We start from the raw sequence: 27,031 nt of genomic DNA, 5'->3' as shown, positions 1-27,031 counted from the left end.
TTCTTAAACTCATTTATGTTACAACAGATTTCGTTTCCAAATAAATGCTGTTCTTTAGAATTTTCGATGCATCAAAGAATCCAGAAAAATGCATTACAGTTTGACTGTTTTCAACATTGATAATAATAAGACATATTTCTTGAGTGTATTAGCATATTAGAATGATTTCTGAAGGATCATGTGACACTGAAGACTGGAGTAATGGCTGTTGAAAATTCAGCTTTGCCATCACAGGAATAAATTACATTTTCAAATATATTAACCAGTTCAGCCATATCAATTAATCACAATAATCACATTCGAAAGAAGTTTGTGTTTACATAATATATGTGTGTGTACTGTGTATAATTATGATGTATATAAATACATACACATGCATGTATATATTTAAGAAAAAAAAAACATGTATATATGAGTGTGTGTTTATATATACATCATAATTATACACAGACTTTTATTTTGGATGCGATTAATCGATTTGACAGCACTAAAATGAACATAGAAAACAGTTATTATAAATTGTAATAATATTTCACAATATTATTGTTTTTACTGTATTTTAGATCAAATAAAGGCAGCCTTGTTGAGCATAAGAGATTTCTTTCAAAAACATCTTACTGATTTGCAGACTTTTGAACGGTGGTGTGCATTTTTGCACATTTCTATGGAATACAGTGCAAATTTTATTTTTATTTTTTACTGGTAAATGAAACAAAATTATATGATGAATGATTGACATAAAATTAATTCTGACAGGACTGTTCACACAGAAGACAATTTACATATTTAAAAGTGGCCCTGACTGGATTTAAAAATGTGATTCAAAATTGCTGTTCACACTGTGAGGGCAAAATCAGATTGAGACCACGTTCAATTGTAGGGTGAACATTTTAATTTACTATTGTTAAGCAGTTTAAAAGAGTATGTTTGTGATTATTGTAACAGTAGATGTGTGTACATACTCTGTAACCTGCGCGTTGGGCTCTCTCCAGGTAGGAGACGTCTCTGCATGTAGGGTGAGGGGTTAGGCAGCGGCATAGAGGACACGTCATGTGTTTGGAGCTTATACCAATGAGGCTGGTCATCCAACAGCGCCGTCTCCAGCTCTATCAGGATCTACACACACAAACACACAGGTATGAAATACACAGCCATTTATGATGACGTATGATGTTTTGAGCTTAAGATGCAGCTGTTGCTGCACATTTGTGCAATATTTAAAGTCTAAACTTTGCCAAGAATGTCACAAAATACTTTTTTTTAAATTGATTTTAAACTTAAACTTCTATTTAGCCGATATTGCTTCCAGAACAGTTATCTTGCATCATACCGAGTTAACATTGTGAGATATTTTATTACTATGAACGTGACATTATTAGAGACAGAGTAGGAAGGTGTTCCTCTCTCACCTCTCCCAGGAACTCGCTTTCTTCCTCTCGGACTCTGGCCTGGTCCCATAGCGTGATCTCCAGCATACGTTCCCTGAACTCTCGCCTGTGCACTGGCGAGTACATGAACGTCTGGTTCCACTTGGGCTCCAGAGATTTCTTCACTGTTTTTGTTCTCCTCTTGCTTTTATCGCTGTGAAGAGCAGGGGAGTTCATATTTTACAGCAGCTGATATGACTTGATTTTAACATTTACAGTCTTACAGATCCTCACAGAGACACTAAGCCAATCCAATGAATATGGATTAATTGAAAAAAATATAAAAAATGTATAGCACACATTTTTAGATATTACACATTTTGCTAATTGTATTTATTATTATTATTATTAAACATAATATTATTGATTTATTCGTCAATTTATATTCAGATATGCATTTTCATTTCAAATGAAACTTATAGTTTTTTGTAAGTAGTTGCCAGTCTGTGTTTATGGAATATTTCTCATTAATTTTCCCCAAGTTTAAATCCCTTTTAAAGGGAGGATTTTAGTGCATTTTCACTAGGTTTTAAAGTCTTGGTAATAAAAATTTCATGTCTTTTGAAAAACACTTTTTGTCCTGAAAATACTCAATGGGTTTACTATAAAACATGGATGTAATTGTGTCAGTATATCAGTGATTTTGAAGGCTTCACTGTGAATAGACACAGACATTTGACATACTGTACATCTGTACTTCAACTTTGGGAATTATCCAACCTCTGTTTATTTTTCTCCTTTACCACACACACAAAATTATACACTGAATTTATACATTGATTGTTTTTATATTTTAGAAAAGAATATATATTTTTTTCATTTAGGCAATTATATAAAAAAATAATTAAATATATGTTTTGTTCACTTTGAACATTCATTAAAGAATCCTAAAAAATTGTTTTCAAAATCGATGATAATAATACAATGCTTCTTGAGCAGATTTCTGAAGGACCATGTGACACTAAAGACTTAAGTCATGACTGCTGAAAATTCACCTTATTTTTTTATGACAAAGAAAACTGTTTTAATAGAAAACAGTTCTTTAAAATTGTAATAATATTTCACAGTATTACTGTTTTTACTGTATTTTTTATCAAATGAGTGCGCTTTGGTGAGCATTACAGAATTCTTCCAACAACAAAAAAGAAAAGAAAACGCACAACCTGACCACAAACTTTTGAATGGTAGTTTAAGTATTGTTTACAAAGGTTATCATTAGCGATTCTAATTCTAATTCTAATTCAAAGTTCTTTTAAAGGACAAAAAAATGAATCAATCTGAATTCTGACGTGCCGGTACAGTACCTTCTGTCGGGGAGGAAGTAAATTTTGACATAGGGATTCCTAGGCCGCCCGTCTTCTCGTGAAGGCAGGTCTTTGGCACCCAGGATAGTGACGATGAGTTGATGTCCTACTTTATCGTACCACAGCTTGACCTGCAGGAACAGACAGACTCTCTTAGGTGGTCTGTTAGGAAAGCTCACCTCAGAGGATCCAGGGCAGCCCTGCAAAAGCGTCACATGCTTGGCAGAACTTTCCCAGAGCAGGGACAGCACCAGCACACACCAACTAAATCAAGCTGACTACCTCTCAAGATCAACTTTGATGAACTAAATTCACCACAAAAAAACTAAACAAAAAACAAATACGAAATTTAAACTATTTCTAAGCACTGAATCACATAGACTTTTTGATGCACTCAATATTCCAGGTTGAATACAGCTTCATTATCATAGAAAATAATTTTGACTTGCATCTCAGTTTGTAAAAACTTGTTTACAGTAAATACAGTATTGCACTTACTATGGGGCAAGACACTGTACTTAAATAGAAATTAAAAACGATTAAAAACTGTTCCCTTTCGAGGGAACTCACACTGCGTCAAATGATGACACTTTGGGGAACACCTCCAGCGTGACAGCATCTGAAGCACATGTGAACATCCAGGTTGTATGTCCTATTTGGTGTTGTTTGTTCTGACAAAAGAAAGAAATGATGGCGAGTGAGAAAGAGTGTGTGCCTTCCTGCCCCAGATACATCACAGGAGGACACACACACAAGTTTTGTGTTCTCTGCCAGGGAGCGGAGCATGCACGGGCAGCTCTCGAGGGGGCTGCCTATAGTCACTGTGAGCAGTTGCCGCTCAGTACGCTCTGCTCCTGCCTTGCTTCGTTTGGGATACGGAAGCCCACTCTGCGGCTTCTTTCGAAGCCCGATGCTTGAGTTCTCCAGTGCTGAGGAATTGGTAGCTCGCAGCATTGAGGCGGGGGAGATTGAGGATTCCCCCACTTATGAGGAGCTGGTTGAGGTTGTGACTTGTGCGGTGGCCAAACTTAACATCGAAACCCAGCTAAATGAACACCTTCTGTTAAGCCGAGCACAAACTTATTGTCAGGGCTGATCATACTTTCACGACCTCCATGTTGTTCTCTTCCCACTTAGAGCCCATCAGCATTCCAACATTTGTATTCCAACATAATGGGCTCAAAAGAGAACAGCTATGGGATGATGCCTGAGACTTTGGCATCTTATCTCTCCACCGACGCAGCGTCATCCCTGAAAGCCCCGACACTGCCCACTAAACCTTACAGAACAACTTCCGGTTTAGTGGGCAAGACATATATGGCGGCAGGTTGTGCTGGTGCATCCTTGCATACTATGGCCAAAATGCAGGCACACCAGGCAGACTTACTAAGGGACCTTGATGAGGGCGATGGGGTCGGGTCGATGACATTATAGAGCTGCGTCGGCACTGACCTGTCTCTCCGTGCCATAAGGAGGCAGACAGAGCCATTGGCCACTCCATGGCAGCATCAGTGGCAATGGAGAGGCATTTGTGGTTGAACCTCTCCGGCATCAAGGAAAGGGATAGAACTTTCCTCCTTGATGCCCCGCTGTTGCCTTCTGGCCTCTTCGGTGATGCTGTTAGTTCAGTCGTCAATAGGTTTCATGAGGCGAAACGTCAATCTGTAGCATTTAAGACGTTCATCTTTCGCCACTCTCAGTACCAGCCGCCAACAATCTGGATGCTAATTGTCAATCATCTTTGACCATAGTGTTCCTGACAGAAAGGAAAGATGTTTCCCTCGAAAGGGAGCGTGGTTTGCTGTCACACGCTACGTCACGACGCAAGACCAGTCAGGATTGGATTAGTTTCACATGAGCTGCAGACGCTGTCACGTTGGAGGCGTTCCCCAAAGTGTCATCATTTGAAGCAGAGTCTCGTTCCCCTTCTCAGGGAACAATGGTTACATTCGTAACCTAAGACATATTTGTTCATTGAAATATAAATATTAGATGAAAACCTTACATTTATTTCAAGGTAGTTGCCAAGGCAACCTTTCTCATTTTTAATTTTCTTAAGTTTAAGGTGAAGTACTAAAATTACTAAAATTTAAATAAAAATAATATAAAGCTAAATGGAAATATTTAAAGAAGAAGAAAACTAATAATAATGACAAAAACAAATAACAAAATGGGTAAAACAAACTAAAATCAAAACATCAATAGATCTTAAACTGCATTTAACCCAAAATATTAAGAGGGGAACTACTTGTCTATGATTTCTGAAATCTGGCATGTTAGGCTACAGGTGAGAGGATTTGAACAGTTGTTTGTGTGCTGCGAGTCTGGGTTGTGGTCATTGGGGTGGAATATCTGAGGGCGTGTCTGCCACAAGTCTCGTCCAATCAGATGACTCAAATGTAGTCACAGTTTGTCACATTTATTCTAAAACTGACAGACACTTTCAAAGCCCAGCAATCCAAATCAAATCAAATACCACACAACAGACTAAGCAAAGGAAATGTAACACAAAACGAAAAATGTTTAAACTCTGAATTATCTAATTCTAACCCAAACCAGAATTTAAATGAAGCTTTGAAAGTCTAAGTTGCAGCTAGCTGGGAATGAAATAAACTAAATATCCATTCTCATACATGCATATTACATAGTAAATTATCCTTAAAAAACAATAAAAGCAGGAAGGGCAAAAACGGGAAGGTTATGAAACATGGAGGACAAAAATATGAATCAATAAATCCTTAAATAATCAAATTCACCGCCTGGTCTTTGAATATTTGTGTAATTTATATAATATTTAAATATTATATATATATAAATGAAAAAATTCTTAAATATATACACGCATGTGTGTGTATTTATATATACATAATAATTTTACACAGTACACACACATATATTATGTAAACACAAACATTTATTTTGGATGCGATTAATCTATTTGACTGCACTAAATATTTAATATATCCAATTGTAAAATGTATTCTGTAATTTTAGTTGTATTTTTATTTAAAAAAATTCACATAGAAAAATATTATTTCTGTCATGTTAAATAACACTAGGTTTAATTTTCGAATGACAAAGTACACATTTAATTGTATAATTTTGAGTACTTTGGTCCTCTATGAACACTTCTCAAGCATTCATTGATAATAGCCTAAGTCTCTGACTTCCAAGTATTTGCCCTTCCAGATCACTAGAGCTAAACGAAAAACTACAATGCATCTTTAGAGATAACTGCATATTCTAAAAAATACTCCATTACTAATGCATGCAGCAAAGCAACAGAAAGTGCTCAATACAGACTAGAGCAATCCAGGTAGCTTCCATTGCAAAAACAGCAGGGGGAAGGCTTCAGTCCAAACAAATTGTACCATTTGACTCTTACACAGATATACCGAGGTCTATTTTTATTAGTTGATTGCCTCAAGAATAGGGTTGTGTATCGTTAAAATTTTAGCGATACAGATTCCAATTCTTATAGATTCCCAGTTTCAAATTGATATCTAAAAGTCAAACATTTAGATATCAAAACATATTTATTCTCTTTTTGCAAAACATTCACATGTCACTTTAACCCTCTGGTGCTCTTCGTTTAGGGGTTGCATTGGTTGTCTTACCGGTCATAAGTGACCGGACACCTAAAAATTAAACTTCCTCCACCCCAGTAAAACCAATGCAATTTATTTTTCTTCAATAATATATTTTTTCTTTTTAATTTTGTATTTTGAGATGATTTGATGGTATTTTTTTATATTTATGCAATTATTATGGTCTATTTTTGCCATTGAAAATTATACAAAAAATGTTTTTTTGTAATTTTTTTTATTGCAGTATTTCAGGTTAAAAAAGAGACTAGGCCTTCAAAATATTTTTTTAAAGACAGATTAGCGCCCCCTTTTTTATGGATTTGAATATATATTTAAAAAATATATTATACTATTTATTATAAAGTTTTAGATATTTTTTTTTGTTAGAAATATAGATTTGTGTTTTTGCAGATTTTCCATTCATTTCCTATGGTGGTCATTTTTGACCGAAGAGCACAAGTGGGAGTATTTTTTTTTACGACCACTTAGCATGCTCGAATCATGCCCTCAATTTGTGTGTGTGTTTACATACCTAATGCTAGAAAAGTCACTAAGTTTCATATCATTCCGATGAAGCAGTGATTTTTAAAATTTCAAAACAGAAAATTTTCCGGTCAGAAATGACCAAAGAGCACCAGAGGGTTAAGACCTAATGCACAGATCCAACAAAAGCATTTTCTTTGTCAACTTTATCTAAGTTCACTTAAGACATAACCGACTGTGTTTACGAGGATATTTTGACATCATTTTGTGTGTATTTGTCCATTCCAAGCGCAAGAAGACGTGAAAGAGAACTCAATTCAGTATTCGTTCACCATACTGCACAGAAAACGGTGTGTGAGTGCCGAATTGAGTTCTCTTTCGTATCTTCTTGCACTTGAGTGGATTAAAACCACATTAAAATGTGCACACAGGAATCGATAAGTGGAATCGAAATTTTGACTTTATAACAAGTATCCTTGACCAACCCTAATCACAATAACATTTTTGAAAACCAACAACTAGTGGAGTTTATTATTACAGTTAAATGAGAAATCATTAGCTAGTGCTATTGAAGTATTATTTCACTTATAAATGAATATTCATCATTTACCCTCGCTCGTATTGTTTCAAAACAATTGTGAAACACAAATCAAGTTTTTTTTTATTTTAAATACTTAAATACACATTAAGATGCAGGTTTTGTGTCAATGATATCTTGTGTCCACAACAAGCCAAGTTTAAACTACTTCTTTTGTGTTCCACAGTCATATGGGTTTGCCTAAACAGCAATTAGATCATTTGGTACAATTTGTTTATTTATCTATGAAGTTTAGAGAAATGTTCTACATTGGAAAATGCAATATTATCTTGAAAGTGTGCCAATTCACATACGGTATCTCTTCATTGTAACACAGAACATAATATTTGATAGTACTGATGCAAACCGGGCCTCTACTGCATTGATTTTTAATTCTTCAGCAAAACATGCATTTCATACTAAATCATTTATTTAAAATATAATACAAATATAAAGTTCCATGTTACATGATAAAGAATGAAAAATGTCTGTCTAAAAAAATCTGTTTGACATTTAAAGAGACTTAATTTAGTAAGCTATGCTAATTACAAAATCGTGCCGCATTTAAAAGAGGGTAAAACAAACGTCTCTTTAAACTATTAAAACAGGTATGTAATTCATGCAGAGTATTTCAAGCCTCAGCAAGATGGCCTTTCAATTAATTAAGCAAAAATCAGACTGTAAAAATGAAACGGCTCTTATGAATTGTGGTTATAAATTGCAAGGGCAATGACGTATAACTGTAGGGGAAAAAATAAAAACTGAACAAAAGAGCAAGGGGGAGAAACTTGGAATGCTGCCGTTTTCCTGCAGTGCATTTTCCAAATAACGCACAGAGAGAGAGTAATGAAGGATTGAGAAAGACTGCCAGAAATGAAAGAAAAGATTAAAAAAAGACTGAGCAGAGAAAGAGAGAGAAGTCTGACGATGTTACCTGGACCCTAGGGACAAAAGGCGTGGTTCTTCTACTAAGGCATGGACTCTGGATAAGCAAAATTAACAAAGAAAACAAAAGCAATACAACTAAACCAAAACTGCACAGACGCACACAAATTAAAACAACCCATCTGAAAAGAGATTTAGCCTAACTGAATGACGTAAGACAGCTTTTATTCATTTGTCAAACTGCTTCATACTCAAACTTTATGATAATCTTATAGCTGAATAAACCTTAGGCCTATATGTGAGTCCTGAATAGTCAAGTCAAGTCAAGTCACCTTCATTTATATAGCGCGTTTTACAACACAGATTGCTTCAAAACAGCTTTACAGAGACAATAGGAAATTCATTTTGATTTAGAGTAGAGTGTCAAACAATGATTCATATAACACAATGTAAGTATGGTTATATAACCATGAGCGCATGTTGGCATGTGCAGCTTGTGTAGAATACCTTTCAACTTTTAATGCATTATAATGTTTCTCAATAATGTATATAGTAAACAACAACATGCAGCAAATTCAGCAATGATCAGTATTTGTGTGTTTTCAGGTTTTAGGATAAATCTCCCTCATTCCAAACAAAAAGAAAACAAATTTACAACAGCGCAACCCATAGCGAGACACTAAAGTATCGCACATGACAGAAGAACAAATACACTTCAGCGCAAAAACTTATTTTACTGTTATTATCAATCAGCGTCGCCTTTTTAAACACAATCTCTCCACATTTAATATATTCACAGTTGTTGCTACAGCTCACTTCCCTTTTAAACAATTAAAAGGAACAATAATTTCTAATTGTTTTCCATGTCTGAAGCAATTTATTGTACTGTATGAAAGCACTAACACCTAGATGACACTTACCTCGCAGATGTCTCGGGCGTACAGTTAGGACCACTGATAATGCACACTGTGTCAATTATTTATACACTTTCAAACCGCCGTTAAGATCGAGGTTGATCTTTAAAGTAGACAACTTCAGAGAACTGTACAATAGCTACCCCTTCAAGGAATTGACTTTACCTAACATCCTGATCCACCAGTCCTGTGTAGGAGCTGACCTGCAGAGTCTACGTCAATCGAGTAACAAGCTTGAAAACTAATTATACGTTTTCCGCTTCGGGATTCCTTCCAGAATCCAGGCTGGCCTGTGACGGACACTGTCTAGGACTGACACAACTGTCTAGAATCACACAATACACCTGCCCCAAACAAATAAATCTAAAACGTCATGAGATTTATGGGAAGCTAACGCGACATGTCATCATAAGGTTGTTCATATATATATCAGATTTAACATAAACTTATATTTAAATTTAGCATTTGTAGCATTTTGGTAGCATTTCATTCCACAAACCTGAAATACAAGTGTCAAAATGAACTGTGTGAACAGAAGTACAATTATAATACACCGTCAAAACCTAATTAGGGTCTATTTAAAATAAAATAAAAAGTCATTAAGTTATATATTGTGCTCAAAATGTTATAAAATTAAAATAGTGTCACTACTTACTAAGTCCTGATTGTGGAGAGACTCATAAATTCTATTTCTAAATGTGCAATCTCTTTTTTAACATTAACAGGTAGTATAACACATTTTATGCTTTTAAAATAGAAAATAGAAGGAGGGAGTGTTTTGACTCCTATTGTTAATAAAATGTGTAATATTTATGTGGAACATTATATTCAATGTTAATGTATTTTGTTCTGCAGTTTTACACTGTATTAAATTGTATTATAATTATTGGCCATGCAGTTTTTTTTGCATGACCTCATATCAAAAGAGATCATATGAAATATCTGTATTTTTAAAAAAGAATTTGACACACTGCAGGACCATTACAATTAAACAGTGAAATAAAAAAAAAACTATTTGTAAATATAATATGATATATTTCCCTTATGCTTATAATACACTACAGTTCAAAAGTTTGAGGTCAGTAAGGTTTTCAGTAAGTCTGTAATGTACACCAAGACTGCAATTATTTGAAAAACAGTAACATTGTGAAATATAAGTGAATATATTTGAAAATGTAATCTATTCCTTTGATAGAAAAGCTGAATTTGTTAACAGCCATTACTCCAGTCTTCAGGGTCACATGACCCTTCAGAAATCAATGTAATATGCGGATTTGCTGCTCAAAAGATATTTATTATTATTATAAATGTTAAAACACTGATATTACAATTTTTTTCAGGATTCTTTGATGAATAGAAATGTTCAAAAGTACAGTATTTATTTGAAGTAGAAATATTTACATTATAAATGCCTATATTTGATCAATGTAATGCATCCTTGCTAAATAAATGGATAACAAAAAAACTTTTGACCCCAGACTTTTAAACGGTAGTATAAATGAAAAATAGTCCATGTCCATTTGTCAACTTCGCACATACTCTTTTAAGGCATTATGGCATCGTATCTACTATAACTCCTTGGCCTTTTGATCTGAGCCAATATCTGTGTGAATGAATAGTGTGTGCCGACAAACTCCCTGAAGATGTAGTGAAATAATCGCTAAACATCAAAGCTAGCACCATTTCATCAGCGAAACCCTGAGTTGAGCAGTCAAAGACAAGCAAAAGAAGTCTAGAGATCAGTCAGATGTGCAGAGCATCTGAACAGATGCTGGTACTCACTGAGAGTTGTCCAGACAGATACTGAGGGGTGTCCCGGTGCATGCCAGGACTCATGGGGGATGTGACAGAGATGGAGGGACCCATTTTTTGGGATTCAAAGGAACTCGAACCTGGAAAATAAGTAATGAAGGCTTAGATCATTGATATAAGTATCTAAAGCAATGCTAAAGTATTGAAGTTTCATACAGTATATCAAAACCAACTAAACTTACTTGATTCAAGTTGTCCGTGTGTGCTCTCTGGTATTCTAGGGACATCTCTACAAGGAAAGAGTGAAGAGCATTTTAATGGAGAGACTATATGTCAGATGGTAATCGGGCTGGGTGATATAGCTAAAATATCAAGCTCTGACCATTTTAAATATACATTTTGATATTTTCTCTGAAATGGTTTTAAACAATCAGATTCTAAATAGTTATAAACAGCAACCTTTACCTACATATAATGCATATTTTTACGAAAACATTTTAAAACATGGGAAATGGCATTTTTGAGTGATAACGCAAATGAGTCCTTTTCACTCAAAAATGAATCAAACTTCCAATGCCTGTCTGGACTTTTGCTACATGTTAAAAGGATGACCATCTCAAAGCACAGAACTGGATGGCACGTGTTTTAGGGTATTGGTTTTCAAACTGGGGTCCGGGGACCCCCAGGGGTCCTCCAGAAGGTTCTAAGGGGTCCCCAGAAAATTTCAGAGATGAAAAAGACAAAGCAAAAATGGATAACGTCTACCAAACATTCAAACTGTTTAATTTCTAAATGTTTCTCTTCTTTCTTGCCAAATACATACTTTCCAGAATTATATATGTTTGCTTTGTATCTTTCTAGTGAGTTTCTCTCACTGTTAGTTACCTTTATCTCACTCACTGGGGTTGTAAGGCAGTATTCTTAATGCAGTACGTGAGCTGATTACATACATTTATTGTGAAAGTTGCTCATACAAATAATTTTTAATCAAAAATGTTCTTCAGGTTTATACATCCAACATTTAAGTATAGCCAAATTAAGTTTGGAAACAATATGTTGTATTTATAATGTCACACTTACTATTTATCTAACAGTTTAAATGTTTCCATAAAAATAATTAGATGGATTTTAGGAAGGGGGTCCCTCATAAAAGGTTAATCATATCTGGGGGTCCTTGGCATCATAAAATTTGAAAAACCCTGTTTTAGGGAATATAATTACCAAATAAAAAGATCATTAAAATATCAAATATTTACAATGGTAGGTCATTGTACTGCATATTACCACCAAAATAACATGAAATGCATCAATGATATATTGCCCAGCTCTTCTAGGAAAAATGCCTACAATTTTGAAAGACACAAACAATAATTTCAAAGCTGCCCTGAAGCAGGACTTTGATTTCAAAACATGAACGTTTCTGCATGCGCGTGTGTGTATATGTGAATATAAGCATTCATATGTTGAGCTACCACAGGCTATCCTTCTTCATAAACTTCCAATGTCAAAAAAAATGTGCTCTGTGTCCCTGAACTGACATATTGAGTAATAATCCATCACCCGCTTTAACTCACCCAATGGGCCGTGAGACCACCAGCTCCACCTGGGGCTCTGGCTTGGATTCTAGAATTATATTGTAAACTTCCTTGAATGTGGCTCCCTGCAAGACCCTCCCGTTCCACTCTAGAACCTGATCACCTGAGGACGGATATAAAACAGGATGTCTATAAAATAGAATATTATATCCATTTAAAACAACATATTTTTGGACGAATTATAAAGATAAAAGGATTCAGCCAAGTTCACCCAAAAATGAAAATTCGGTCATCATTACTCACTCGTATATCATTCTAAAACCATGAGACCTCCATTGGAAGACCATGTAACAAAACGTTGATGCTTCAAAACATTTATAAAGACATTGGAAAAGTAATCCATATGAACCGAGCGGTTTAATCGAAACGCAAATGAAGATATTTTTTAGTTAATTAAAGGGATAGTTCACTCAAAAAATTCTGTCATCATTTACTCATCCTCAAGTTGTTCCCCACCTGTATGAATTTCTTTCATCTGATGGGGCTCATCAACTGTTTGGTTACCCATATTCTTCAAAATATCTTCTTTTGTGTTCAGCAGAAGAAAGAAATTCATACAGGTTTGGAACAACTTGTGGGTGAGTAAATGATGACAGAATTTTCATTTTTGGGTAAACTATCCCTTTAACTTTCTTAAAAAATATCTTCATGGTTACATGGTCTTCCAATGGAGGTCTCATGGTTTTAGAATGATATACACTCACCTAAAGGATTATTAGGAACACCTGTTCAATTTCTCATTAATGCAATGATCTAATCAACCAATCACATGGCAGTTGCTTCACTGCATTTAGGGGTGTGGTCCTGGTCAAAACAATCTCCTGAACTCCAAACTGAATGTCAGAATGGGAAAGAATTTAAGCAATTTTGAGCGTTTCACGCACAACCATTTCTAGTGTTTACAAAGAATGGTGTGAAAAGGGAAAAACATCCAGTATGCGGCAGTCCTGTGGGAGAAAAATGCCTTGTTGATGCTAGAGGTCAGAGGAGAATGGGCCGACTGATTCAAGCTGATAGAAGAGCAACTTTGACTGAAATAACCACTCGTTACAACCGAGGTATGCAGCAAAGCATTTGTGAAGCCACAACACGCACAACCTTGAGGCGGATGGGCTACAACAGCAGAAGACCCCACCGGGTACCACTCATCTCCACTACAAATAAGAAAAAGAGGCTACAATTTGCACAAGCTCGCCAAAATTGGACAATTGAAGCCTGGAAAAATGTTGCCTGGTCTGATGAGTCTCGATTTCTGTTGAGACATTCAGATGGTAGAGTCAGAATTTGGCGTAAACAGAATGAGAACATGGATCCATCATGCTTTGTTACCACTGTGCAGGCTGGTGGTGGTGGTGTAATGGTGTGGGGGATGTTTTCTTGGCACACTTTAGGCCCCTTAGTGCCAATTGGGCATTGTTTAAATGCCACGGCCTACCTGAGCATTGTTTCTGACCATGTCCATCCCTTTATGACCACCATGTACCCATCCTCTGATGGCTACTTCCAGCAGGATAATGCACCATGTCACAAAGCTCGAATCATTTCAAATTGGTCAATGAGTTCACTGTAATAAAATGGCCCCCACAGTCACCAGATCTCAACCCAATAGAGCATCTTTGGGATGTGGTGGAACGGGAGCTTCGTGCCCTGGATGTGCATCCCACAAATCTCCATCAACTGCAAGATGCTATCCTATCAATATGGGCCAGCATTTCTAAATAATGCTTTCAGCACCTTGTTGAATCAATGCCACGTAGAATTAAGGCAGTTCTGAAGGCGAAAGGGGGTCAAACACAGTATTAGTGTGGTGTTCCTAATAATCCTTTAGGTGAGTGTACGAGTGAGTTTTTGAGTGAACTATAGCTTTAAGAGATTTCTGTCCCACTGAAAGCCCATTCCACCTAAATTTAAATATTCAAAAAAATTCATATAGACATTGTATAAGTAATCCTTATGAATCTAGCAGTTTAGTCAAAGCTCAAATTAAGAACATTTTCATGAAACCAAAGAGATTTCTGTCCCTCCATTGAAAGTCTATTCCAACAAGACTTTCCATCTCATAAATTTCATAAAGACATTGTAAGTAATTCATATGAGGATGACAGCGTTTTCTTTTCATTTTTTTTCCTTTGGTGAACTAACCAAAAGTTAAGTGAAAGCTCTTTTGTCATATATATTTTGTGAAAGCTCTTTTGTCATATACATATATATATAGTGGAACCACACAAATCAGCAGGATTGTAGAAGCAGCAGCTCTGAATTAGCTGAGAAACATGGTTTCAGAGCAAATGTATGCTTTTACACCTTGCACTCTACAGCATGATAATAGCCAAAGATGCTAAAGTATTGAAAGAAATGTGTTTAATTGTGGTCTGAACAGAAGTGTTCACCTGGTCGGAGATGGCCGACAGTGTCTGCTAGACTTCCTCTCTTCACCTTCGTGATGAAAGCACAAAGTCTGCCAGACTCTGTCATCTTCCCTCCCACGACCTGCAACACAGACAAAAGGGAATGCAATTTATTTAAAATATGTTTTACATGCAATCACCATTTTTTCAGTTCAAAGGGTCTGAAAGGTACGGTGACCGGGAGGTGACATGTTCGGTTCACTTGGTTTTGTCATGGCCACGACATATAAAATGTGGGAACGTGATAATATGTCATGGCCACAAGATATTAATTTGTGCTATTATCAATAAATGCTAAAAGAATATATAAGAACATAAAATAATATGCCTACAAGAAAACATTTTTATCCATCCCATCTCACAGCCTTTTAAATCTATTCACTGATCTTGTCCTGTCTTTATTTAATAGTATTAGCCTATTATATATATATATATATATATATATATATATATATATATATATATATATATATATATATATATATATATATATATATATATATATATATATATATATATATATATATATATATATATATATATATATATATATATATATATATATATAATACATATATACACACGATTAAAATAGCCTACATATCAATTAATTGATTTAAAAGACTCTGAGATGAGAAGAATACATATTGTAGCTAAAATTTTATTTTAACTTATTATTTGAACTGCATTCGAATGCTGTCACAGGCTGCAAATGAAAACTGACACTAATTTATTGTCACTATAGTGGTGTAGTCAACAGAAATACAGTCATAAAGTCAAAACTTTATTGCCATTTACAGTAAACTTTAACACACATAACAATAATAATAAACATTTAACCAATAATAATAAGCATAGCCTAATAATAATAATAATAATAATTATAATCGAAAAATATTAATAAAATAAACCTTCAGTGAATGGATTTAAAACACTGTTGGATGTGATATAGATAAAAATGTTTTATAAGGCATATTCTTTTAACATTTATTGATAAACTTAATTTGAATGCTTGCTGTCTATAGGCACCATCACGTGCAGTATAATATAATATGTATATGTTAATATAATAATTTCTTAATTAAAAATAAATATTATTATAGGCCTATTCATTTCGGATAATTCCAGGTTGCTATGGTCACGCAGGTTGTTTACGCATTTAACTCCTGGCCATGAGAATGTTGTTCCCTTAAAATATGAAGTTGTGGCCACAAGACAAATATACATATGATCTCGAGGCGACGACTATAGCACGTGGCCACAACATAATGATGTTGCTACCTCGATAAAATGATCTCAAGGTCACAACTTTGTATCAATTTCCCATGAGTTAATATCTCGTGGCCACGACAAAACCAGTGTTAATTTTGTTGACGAATAATTTTCGTCATAATTTTCATCAACAACCTTTTTTCACTGACGAAAACGAGATGATAACTAAATAAAAACTAGTGTTGGATGACAAAAACTATGACGAAAATCAACTGTCATTTTCGTCAACAAATAAAAACGAGACGAAAATGTTAGGGAGGGACGATTAGGGAATAGATCCAGTCAGAACTGATGCCCTGTGTAACAGATGCGCACATTTGATTTGAACGTGCTGATCTAACTGCTGGTGAACACGACGCTGTTGCACGCTCTACAGGCTCACGCATCCCTAATACAGTGCTCCAAAGCGGTTCACACTCAATGAATAGCGCACATTTATGCCAGGCAATTGTTTATGAACTAATGCTGATGAATAATGACAATGTTTACTTTACGATGTTTATATAGAAATATGTTTTAGACGGTTGTAACAACTAATATTTTATCTCCTGAACTTGAATGAGCTCCTGCAACTGCAATAGTAAGGCACTGACATTTCAAAATAAGAGTCCATATGTATTTCGAGCTTGTTTGTAATTAAAAGTCACGCATTATATATTCGTTTTTGGTTACACAATAAACTGTATTTAATTGAATTCCCATGTAATTCATAGTCAGGAGGAAAGACCAGTATTTGACACATATTCAGTAAAGTATCAGGGTTATAATAGTTAACTAAAACCATAAAAAAAATCTTCATTACTTTAAATTAAATAAATGTTAACTGAAATTAAAAAAATAAATAAACTTATTTGAAGCTTTAGCTTAACCTGATATGGCCTACTAACTAAAACAGAAATACAAAGTTATTAAAAAACTATATAGAGGTTTTTAAAAAACAAACAAAAAAGTGAATTGAGCTCTCTTTTGTGTATTTTTAATGTCAAAAAGAAATGATGTCAAAATGTCAGTTCAAGTGACAGTCGGTTATGTAATGCTTAATGTATTACAATTTAACTAAACTCATTCGATTTTAGTCGACTAAAATCTTATGATATTTAGTCGACTAAAACTAGACTAAAACTAAAAACAACTCAGGTGACTAAAATATGACTAAAACTAAATGGCATTTTAGTCAAAAGACTATGACTCAAATTAAATCAAAATTTGCTGTCAAAATTAACACTGGACAAAACTAACTGAACCAAACATGTCCCCTCCCGGTCACCGTAGAAAGGTGATTATTTAGGTGGATTTAGGTTTTAATTACTGAAAGTTTGACCTCTACCATATAGAAATTATGATGATTCACAGGCATCAAAACATTACAATACCACGTGTGCTAATATTGTGGTGTGTGTGGGTTCACTATGAATAAACTGATAGCGTTGCTTATTTACATGTATTTTCTGTATTGTTTTAACACCAGAGCGAACACACACACAAAATTAATTCTAAACAGTTTATCTGAGAAAAATTGCTCCCTATTCACAGAAATGTACCCAGATAATGGCTGAAAGACAGTGAGTGGGCAAACTTTCATTAACTCGAGCATATATATCAGCATAAATAGTGCCCTTTGTGGGAATGGGTACTCTTTTAAGAGTAATGGACCATCAGTAACCAATTTATAATACAAGAACTCAAGCCAAATTCAGTCCACAATATTGTGACAAAGGTCAAAGTCCAAATCATTAAGAGAAAGTAAAACCTGCAGTATCGTGTATGAAGCTGTTCAGGTATTTGCTGAAGTTCTCTCATGATCTAGGGTTATTAGCACGAGTTTTAACTCGTAAACTAGTAAACTCTGATGGTGTTTAGACATCTCTTACCTTGAGGCCCAGCAGTGCCCCCGTGTCTCTGGGCACCGTGCCATCTTTCATCCGCTTGTTTAGCACTATCCGCCCTATTAGGCGCTCTCCATCTTTGGATGGTTGCCATGTCACCGGGTGCTATGGGGTCAAAGTGACAATACACATTTGGTTTTTATACAAGCATCCACACTGCGCACACACACACACACACACACACACACACACACACACACACACACACACACACGTACACACACGTACAGGCTCAGGGAAATTAGAGGATGAGGTTGAACTCTTATTTGCTGTGAAGACACAAACCGTCCCAAGGTGTTACTTAGAAATAAGGTATTGTTTTAAAGTCAAAATGAAATAAATTCACAGCCTATTTTACTTTTATAATCATATATTCGAGTAAAGCAAGATGTAGAAAAAAATGTAGGATGTAATTTAATTTTATCTATTGAGAATTGATCGAGTCGTGCCAAAAGTGGGCGTTATAGACCAGAATGGAGTTATACATCTATTTTTTTTTTTTGGAATAACATGCAAAGATGATAAGACCAGGACTACACATTTCATGTTGACTTTAAAAGGACATTTTTTTAATCTTGTCATGAGGAATTTATTAAAGCAATAAATACAAATCCTGAAAATCCTGTCATCATGTTCTTACTCTCATGTCGTAAACCAATATGATAAAGAAAAGCCTGAAAAGGTTCCCATCCTCTGTAGTTTTCAAATCTAATGTACACTTAGGTTCAATCCATATGGTGCATCAAGACATGCAGTGCCAAATTTGATGTAAATTATGTATAATATCATAGTTTTTTTTTGTATCTTGGTGTTAAACTTTGCACCATATTTGAATTGAATGAGACTTAAGAGCTGCTAGGAGATGATCAGCGATTAACAACATTTACATTACGTCATATTTTTACAGACTTTGTAAAAGCTATGTAAAAGCTATTGTATGGCTTCAGAAAACTTGGGAAATATAACATGATTTGTATAGACCATTTTTTGGTCCAGTACATGTTTTTGTCATTGTTTGAGCCTGACAGCCTCAGTCCCCATTATGAATACGAGCACTCTAAACATCCTGCAGTATATCTTCTATTGTGTTCCACAGAGGAAAAAAGTCATACAGGTCTGGAACGACATGAGGGAGAGTAAATGATGACAGAATCTTGGCATGTGCTAACAGCATGAAAGTAATTGTCTTCAAAATAATTGTACACCCTGTAGGGGTCGGTTTGTGCGTTCATCAAGTACAGACACAACAGACAGGGCAGGGTGAGAGGTATCAAGCACACAATGCTGTGGACAGCAACTCACAGTAGTGAACTAAATCAGCAGTTCTCAACTGGTGGATCACAACGCTGTTCTGATAGGGCAGATATTAATAGATTATAGCAATAAGCTGTGGTTTACAGTGATTTTCAGAACAGCTATAGGCACAACGCGAAGCAGAGTTGTGCAGAAATATTGATGTAAAGTTTATACATCATTTTACATCTTACAATGTGACTCAGCCAATCATAATATGGGCACAGAATTATCCATTTTCTTAAAAACAATATTAAATGGAAATAACGTGTATTGGGCATTGTTTGTAGTATGGGACGTAGACAGCCCCTTTTCAATGCAAATAATAAAACGTTTTAAAAGAGGGAAGAAATCCACATATTTACATTTAATCAAACTTCATAGTTTATGCACAAATGTGTCATTTTTAGCGTAAATTCTTCACTCACTTGGTAAAGGTCAAATCTAGAAAGATTCAAACATGGATAGGTTGTTTTTAGAGTGTGTTACAAAAGTGTCCAGTAGGGCTGTACGATTATGACAAAAATCATAATTGTCGATTATTCCCTTTTTTGTAATTTTTGAAATTGTAATTGTGATTATTTTTTACAATTATCACAATTTACATCGAATTATGTTTTGAATAGCTTAATGCCATTGTTTGAAGCAACTGCATGTCATATTGTTATATCAAAACAAACAAGCTGAAAACACTCTTGTTGCTTTTCTATAGCATTAAGCGGCAAAAGTCAAATATACATTGGTTTGGTTTCTTTAAATAAAAAAAGTTTAAATATGCATGGTATTATAATTTTATACTAAAAATAAAAATAAAACAATGAGGGGAAAAACTTAAGATAACCCGTAGAAAAAAAAAAAAAAAAACTTTTTAAGCACACAGAATAATATAAGTGGACTTTTTTTGTTGTAATTGCGCCTTTGAACGATTACATAATTGTGGCATCCGTAATTGTAATCACGATTACAAATTCGAGTAATTGTGCAGCCCTAGTGTCCAAGCATTGTCTGTCCAACCTGAGTGTGAAACAGTCAGAAGATTTTTAATGTTTAATATATGTAGTTTTCAAATCTAAATCTAATCTTTCAAAAGGGGGATTTTGGACAAATAAGTCTTTACTGTGTTTTACTATAAAGTGCAATGCACCAGAAACAAAAACCAAACCATTAACAAAATGTCTCATTACTTGTTGTGGTTAGAATTTGAGACTAAAACACAAATGTGCATGCTTGTCGCTTCATCACATCGCATATGGGTTAGACATAGTGTTAAAAAAAGACATTTGAAGCAAAACCAGTTGAGAAGCACTGATCTAGATCAACCCATTAATCAAAGACATAAGCAAAATAAACTGCTCTCACACCCTCAAGCAGTATGGATGTAGCAAGCTACTTCTATTCACTTCTGTGAAAGACGTGGGGAACGAACAAAAACAAAAGACAGGACAGGAAAGGGCAGCATGAAGAATGAGACAGTGAAAAGGGGAAAAGAAAAACAACTGCTTAGTGCAAGATTGATTCCCACACTAGTCTATCCCTGTGTTTAAGCTGAGACTGAAGGATTGTGTGGAAAAAATCATGTCAGGAAATCCCAAAGGAGGAAACAGTGTGAGAAGGTAACGTGACCAAGTGAGGAAAACAGGTTTGCAATCAGAATGGAGCGTCTGTCCGCATCGAGAAGCATGCAGCATATGGAGCAAACAGTGCCAGGAAGTTTGTCATTCATCTTTCTGTGTGTTAGGATGCGCTACGACTTTGCAGCCAGAAGACAGTGGAGCCAAGCAAACAAGAGGGTTCTCCTCTCTTCTGAGAGGCACGATTAGAGTAGAAAACCCTCTAGGGGCAGAAACAGACAGTGAGCGTGTCGAGCAGGTCAGTCACAGAAGGCGAGAGAGGCAGGCGGCAGGAAGTCATCTAAGTACCTTGTCGCTATGGCTATGCTCCTCGTTTAGCGTGGTGCTACTGCACGTGTCAACCCCTGAATCTTTGACCTGCGGCTCGCACCACTCCACGTCTTCGTCGTGGGAGCGCTCCCAAAATTGCACCACTGTCTTTTGCTTCTCAGACAGGGCATAACTGGCGTCCAAAAAATATGCTTGCTCATTTGTTTTTCTTTTCCCCCTTTGAATGTTGCCTAAAAGTTATGGATGATATAAAAAAGGAGGAGAAACAAAACATGCAGAGGTGAATTAAACGAGGGGAAATGGGGTGAGAGGGTCAGAAGCCTCACCATAGACATTGAGGAGGCCTCGCTATGCCAAGACGCATGGTCCCACCAGTGACCATCCATATCTCCTGAGGACAGCACAGTGAGAGGACACACACACACTTGTGTAAACAAGAATGAACTTATATAGTCAAATATACAACATTCATTTACTCGCACACTTTCACACTCTTACAGCTCTCTTAAAGGAATAGTTCAATAAAAATGATCGTTCTGCCATCATTCTCTCACCCTCATGTTAATCCACACCTGTATAACCTTCTTTCTTTTGTGAAACACAAAAAGAGAAGAATGTACAAGCCATTTTTTGTTTCATTCAATTGCAATGAATGGGGACTGAAATTTTATGTTTCAAAAAGGACATTCGTGATTAAAATCGCAATGCCTGAATTATGAACGGATCGTTCTTTTGAATAGGATTTTTTCAATGTATACGTTTATCTGGTTCACGATAGGGATGGGCGATACAAAACCTTTTAAATTTGATACAATACCTACATTTTGATACAATTTTAACAATACAGATACAAATACCAATACTGATACTGATTAATTTTTAAATTGATATGTGATTTTTCAAAATAATGTTCATTTTAAAAAGACAAATCACATCTACACAAAAGCAAATATGAGCACCAATAGGTGTAAAAAATAATCTTGTATTTTAGAGAAATACGATAATAATAATATAATAATTTATTATAACATAAATATGAATAAAATAAAATATATAACCATGACATATTGCTGTATTTTTTATCTATGTGTGAAAAGTACCACACCATGCTATGTTTCTTTTCTAACATTCTCACCATCTCTCCCTCAATGTGGCAGTGAGTGTGTGTGTGCGACTGTAAGTGGGTGTATGCTCACTTCTCACAGTCATGTGACAGCTAAATAGCTAAATATGTTAGGGGTGTTTTGGCACAAACATTAAAAAAGTATTGAAAACATCTAAAAGTGACGTTGAAACCCACGTTTTGTAATTTTAATACCAATATTTTTTGTAGGGAATTCCTACCAAATAAATAGCCTGATATATATCAATACTGCAGTATCGATGTGCCCATCCCTAGTTCACAAAAATACATCACAATTAATTTCTTAATGAATTGGACTGATGAATTCAAGAGTTAAACTCACTGACTCAATGGGCTCTATCATGCACCCGGCGCAATGTGTTTTTTGCTAGTTTTTAGCCCATTTGTGCGCCCATGGGTGTGCTGGTCTGAAAACAAGGTGTGTTTAGTTGCATTGTTGGCGCGTTGCTATTTTTAGGCAACTGAAATAGACCTAGCCATTGCCCAACTAAAACCAGTCAATGACGCAATATATATATTTTTGTTATTTAAAAAGCGCATTAGTAATATGTGCCTATGGTGGGTCCACAATGCGCGTTCACTCTGCTTATTACAACACAGGGCCGCAGCAGCATACAAACATTTTTAAATATGAAAAATTAAAGGATTCAAATTTTAAATATTATTATTGTGTACATAAATATAAAAATGCCAACATGCCATAATGGATAGTCATTGCATGTATCAGAATTACCTATTTGCAGTAATGACGTGCAAGCAGGCATCATTGGACAAGCAGATCGGTTTCCTCGCTAGAGAAGCGTTCAGTTTTTCCGCAACTGGCTTTTAAAGGGAATGGGAGATGAGACTCTGATTGGTTTATTGCACATTACGCCCAAACACACCCATGACTCATTAAGAGAATAAGGATAACCCTTTTAGACCATGCACCGGGCACGCCGACCATTTTTCCTGTCATTAAACTAGCAAAAGTGGATTCGGACACGCCCTTAGTGCACTTGCGCCATGCGCTTTAGACCATGCGCTTAGATTGTTAAAATAGGGCCCATTGATTTGGTTTCAGTGGTAAAGAACTCAATGGATTTGAAGATTATCAATGAAAACTTGGGTCTGTTGGTAATACAAAGTAATACCAAGTTATCTTATGACTTGGAATATAATGTACAAGTCATAAGAACTACTAAATTGACTTTTATGGTCCCCTTTCATTGTAATCACAATGGAAAAATTACCAGTGCATTCTTTAAAAAATCTCTTTTACATTCCACTGAAGACTGAAATTCACACACACAGGACTATAACTACATGAGGGTGGCTAAATGATGACAGAATTTTCATTTTTGGGTCAGTTATCCCTTTAAATTAACATATTAGTAATTCATATTATTTTCACATTTACTTATTCAAAAAGGGAAATGGAAAGAAACAAACAATACAGATATTTTAAAGCTGTATAGTGTTACATAACAACCAGCATGGTTTATAGAATAACATAAAATCCATCACCACCAAAACTACAAAATACCAAAACAATAATTTGACAAAAAGAAGTAAGCAAAAAAGAACAAAAATACAGCTTGTATCAGCTTCTTAGCTTAACATCTGACAGTTAGTTTTCAAAGTAAATGACCTGACTGCCATATAATATCTAGAAAGCAGCATTTCAGATTTTAGTTAAGAAATCTATATCTGGTTGGTTACACACAAACTTTAAAATCTAGTGCTTAAATAACATTTAAAAGACAAGAAGTTTGATATTGCTCTTTGCTGTTGCAAAATGTAAATACTACCATAAAATTCATACTATTTTGTTGTGACGTTTAATTTTGATTATGGTATGATATTCCTCCTTGCATTCCCATTGTAACATAAGTAGTTGTAATATATAGTTAATATAGTTAATATATAGTAGTTTTAATATAGTAAATCTTTAGATTTAAAAGTAAAGTTTTCCAAATCATTTCAAGTGTCAGTATGCCTAGTAGACTAATTATCTGACAATACTTCTCTTGACTTGCAATTGGTTACATGGGTTAGCAAGTAGATGGGATTGGGATGCAGTAATATTGTACTGATACCTACTTATCAGTACAAAACAAAATTGGACTGAATTCATTTATGTAAACCATCACCATAGGATTCAGTTGAAATGTGCAAAATAGTTATTTACCTGTGACTGTACCGTCAGTACAGATGAAACAGTATCTTTGATTAAGAAACCAAGCTGTAGTTTAAAGATGAAAAATATGGCCATTATGCATCCATAACTTTAACAGCCAAATTCGGCGCAATATTACAACAGCACTATAATAAATGAAAAAAAAAAAAAAAAACTATCCTACCAAACAGCATAGAAACTTTAATATTGCAGAAGTCTGATTACTGTCACCAACATTGCATCATCCTGCTCCCAATTTCCCTGCCAACAAGCAGTGGTACTGTATTCTACCATGAAAAGAATGAGCATTGTAAAAGCTTACTTCAGTAGACATTACTTCTGCTTTAACATAGACCATGCCTCACAAAACAGAAGCATTCGCCATTTTTCGCATCTGTAGACCGTCCCCAGTGTCTTCAGGAAAAAAAGAATCTGTTCTGTGTAGTCACAATATATTGTTGATAATCCGTCTTTGCTTCACCACCTCTTCCAAACCGTGGCAAGTTAAAGTTCCGCAAAGCTGATTTACTCGACCACATCCACCGGCACAATGACCAGAACTCAACAGCAGCTCTTCAAGTCACACTTGGGTCAGTGCTTAAAGATCTGGCACATCCCCTCTTCAAGGAAGATGTCACACCCCAACGTTTGCCATTTTTTATTGCCTCTCACTGTGTAGTTCTTTCCCCCTCTCTCTCTCTCTCTCCTTGCACTGAAATGGCGTTCATGCCTTAGAATAATGAGCTTACTGTTATTCTTGTAAGCCAGCTCAAACACCCTGCCCTACATAGTCCCCGCATCACTACAGACTGTTTCCCTGAGTTTGCCGGGCTGATCTCTGACTCTGAGAACCCCTACAGCTCGTTCTTGAGTCCTTGGTAGCAAGCATGGGTTTCAATCACCTGCACCCAACCAACAGTCCTATTCCATTCCTTTCGATTTTCCGACCTTCAAGTTGTTGGTTTTACGCGAAAGTTAGTTACAGAGAGAACAAATAAGTTAGTAAAAAGTCCCCACTCATACTCCAAAGCACACAGCAGCAGAGTCGTCACCATTCTAAGTGTTGACGGTTCGGTGAAATATCAACTTACCACCATTTTCCCTGGCTTCACACAGCGTAGCGTCTCGGTGTGCGTCTCCACCCGTTTGCTACTTTGACCAAATCCTTTTCTCTTTTCGCAGGAGGGGAGGGAATTGAATACTTTGAACCAATCAGGTTGACTGATTGACGTATGTCCAATGGCACCCAATGGAAGGATAATCTTGTCAGAGATCAAGCTCCTACATATCTACAGTCAAGAGGTGTGCCACACTTATGAGGTCAGAAGGAGTTATTGGATGTCTGCTAGATTTGAGGTAACTCTAGAGTTTAAAGTTGGCTCTTGGATTGAGAATTTTGGGAAAAAGTCACCACCTCAAGAAACACCAATGTGGTTATCACATTAATCCAATCAAACCAATCAATTGTTGGAATTTGGAGTTTGTTGGTGTTTGTTGGGGTGGAGTGAACTAGCCATTAGATAGACTGAAACAGAGAGACAAAGAATGAGCATGGTTGAAAGTAGAAGCAAGTGTCTCTTAGGGTCACCATGTGTCCTATATTCTTTAAAACTCTGCTCCACTGTAGTCTCTTGAGTGCATTAAGTTGATGTGGTGGAGATGTGGCCATGACATATGCACTGGTGCAAATTAACTTTCTGACTTTGACATGGAAGTGACCCCCTGCAAGCGTCTTCCACAGCAAAGCGGCAGGGACTCCCTCTCCCTACCTCTACAGATGGAGGAAAGGCTCTGGGGAGCTCTCTTGAGACTGCTCCTGTGCAAAGAGGCTTATCCAATTGTGCTAATTGTGACCCTGACAACATCAGAGCTTTTATGGGAGGGGTCAGAAACACAGGGCATATCTTGCATGGTAGAAGAAAAAGCAAGAAGAGGAAGGACAGGTACTTCACGGAGAGTTAAGAAAGTAGTAATTCCATATCCCTTCCTGGTATCCTAACATGCATAATAAGCACCTAGAGAAAATTGCATCAATGAGAATTGCAAAGAGTAAAGTTGTGTTTTCAGACATTCAATCTACTGTATTCTCGCTCATTTCAAATTGACCCGGCTCTTAATGTATTTCAAGCTGTTGTTTCTCTTAAAGGTACAATATTTGCAAATTTTTTGAGGGCGTAGGACAATGCACAGAGAACGCACACCAGATGCATAGTTCTGTAATGCATTCTGAATGCTTAATTTGCAGTCCAAAACAGTGAATCTAAACACTCGACAGTCAAAATTTCACTTCAAGAATGAACAATGGCAATGATGAGCTTTATGAAAAAAAAACGATACAACAGCACAAACTGAAATAATGAAATATGAATATTATGATTAGGGCTGCAACAACTAATCGAAAATCAGCGACAACAATTCTCATTCCACTAGTCACACCAAATTATA

The 27,031-nt window shown here is 35.7% G+C and overlaps 1 protein-coding gene across 1 annotated transcript in view; it reads right to left on the bottom strand.

Moving 5' to 3' along the window:
* The window catches only part of rims2b (regulating synaptic membrane exocytosis 2b), a 107,435-nt gene that overhangs the window by 61,783 nt on the left and 18,621 nt on the right, over window positions 1–27,031 (bottom strand). The window contains exons 3-12 of the mRNA XM_079829520.1: window positions 21,611–21,675; window positions 18,076–18,195; window positions 14,915–15,014; window positions 12,504–12,627; window positions 11,172–11,218; window positions 10,960–11,069; window positions 8,313–8,360; window positions 2,732–2,862; window positions 1,410–1,581; window positions 963–1,116 (exon numbers count right to left, since the gene is read on the bottom strand). Of these exons, the coding sequence (XP_079685646.1) occupies window positions 963–1,116; window positions 1,410–1,581; window positions 2,732–2,862; window positions 8,313–8,360; window positions 10,960–11,069; window positions 11,172–11,218; window positions 12,504–12,627; window positions 14,915–15,014; window positions 18,076–18,195; window positions 21,611–21,675 (1,071 nt within the window). The remainder of the gene's footprint in view (window positions 1–962; window positions 1,117–1,409; window positions 1,582–2,731; window positions 2,863–8,312; window positions 8,361–10,959; window positions 11,070–11,171; window positions 11,219–12,503; window positions 12,628–14,914; window positions 15,015–18,075; window positions 18,196–21,610; window positions 21,676–27,031) is intronic.

This window comes from Gobio gobio, assembly GCF_949357685.1.
Source record: "Gobio gobio genome assembly, chromosome: 11".
Taxonomy (NCBI): Eukaryota; Metazoa; Chordata; class Actinopteri; order Cypriniformes; family Gobionidae; genus Gobio; species Gobio gobio.
This window is presented reverse-complemented; position numbering and strand designations above follow the sequence as displayed.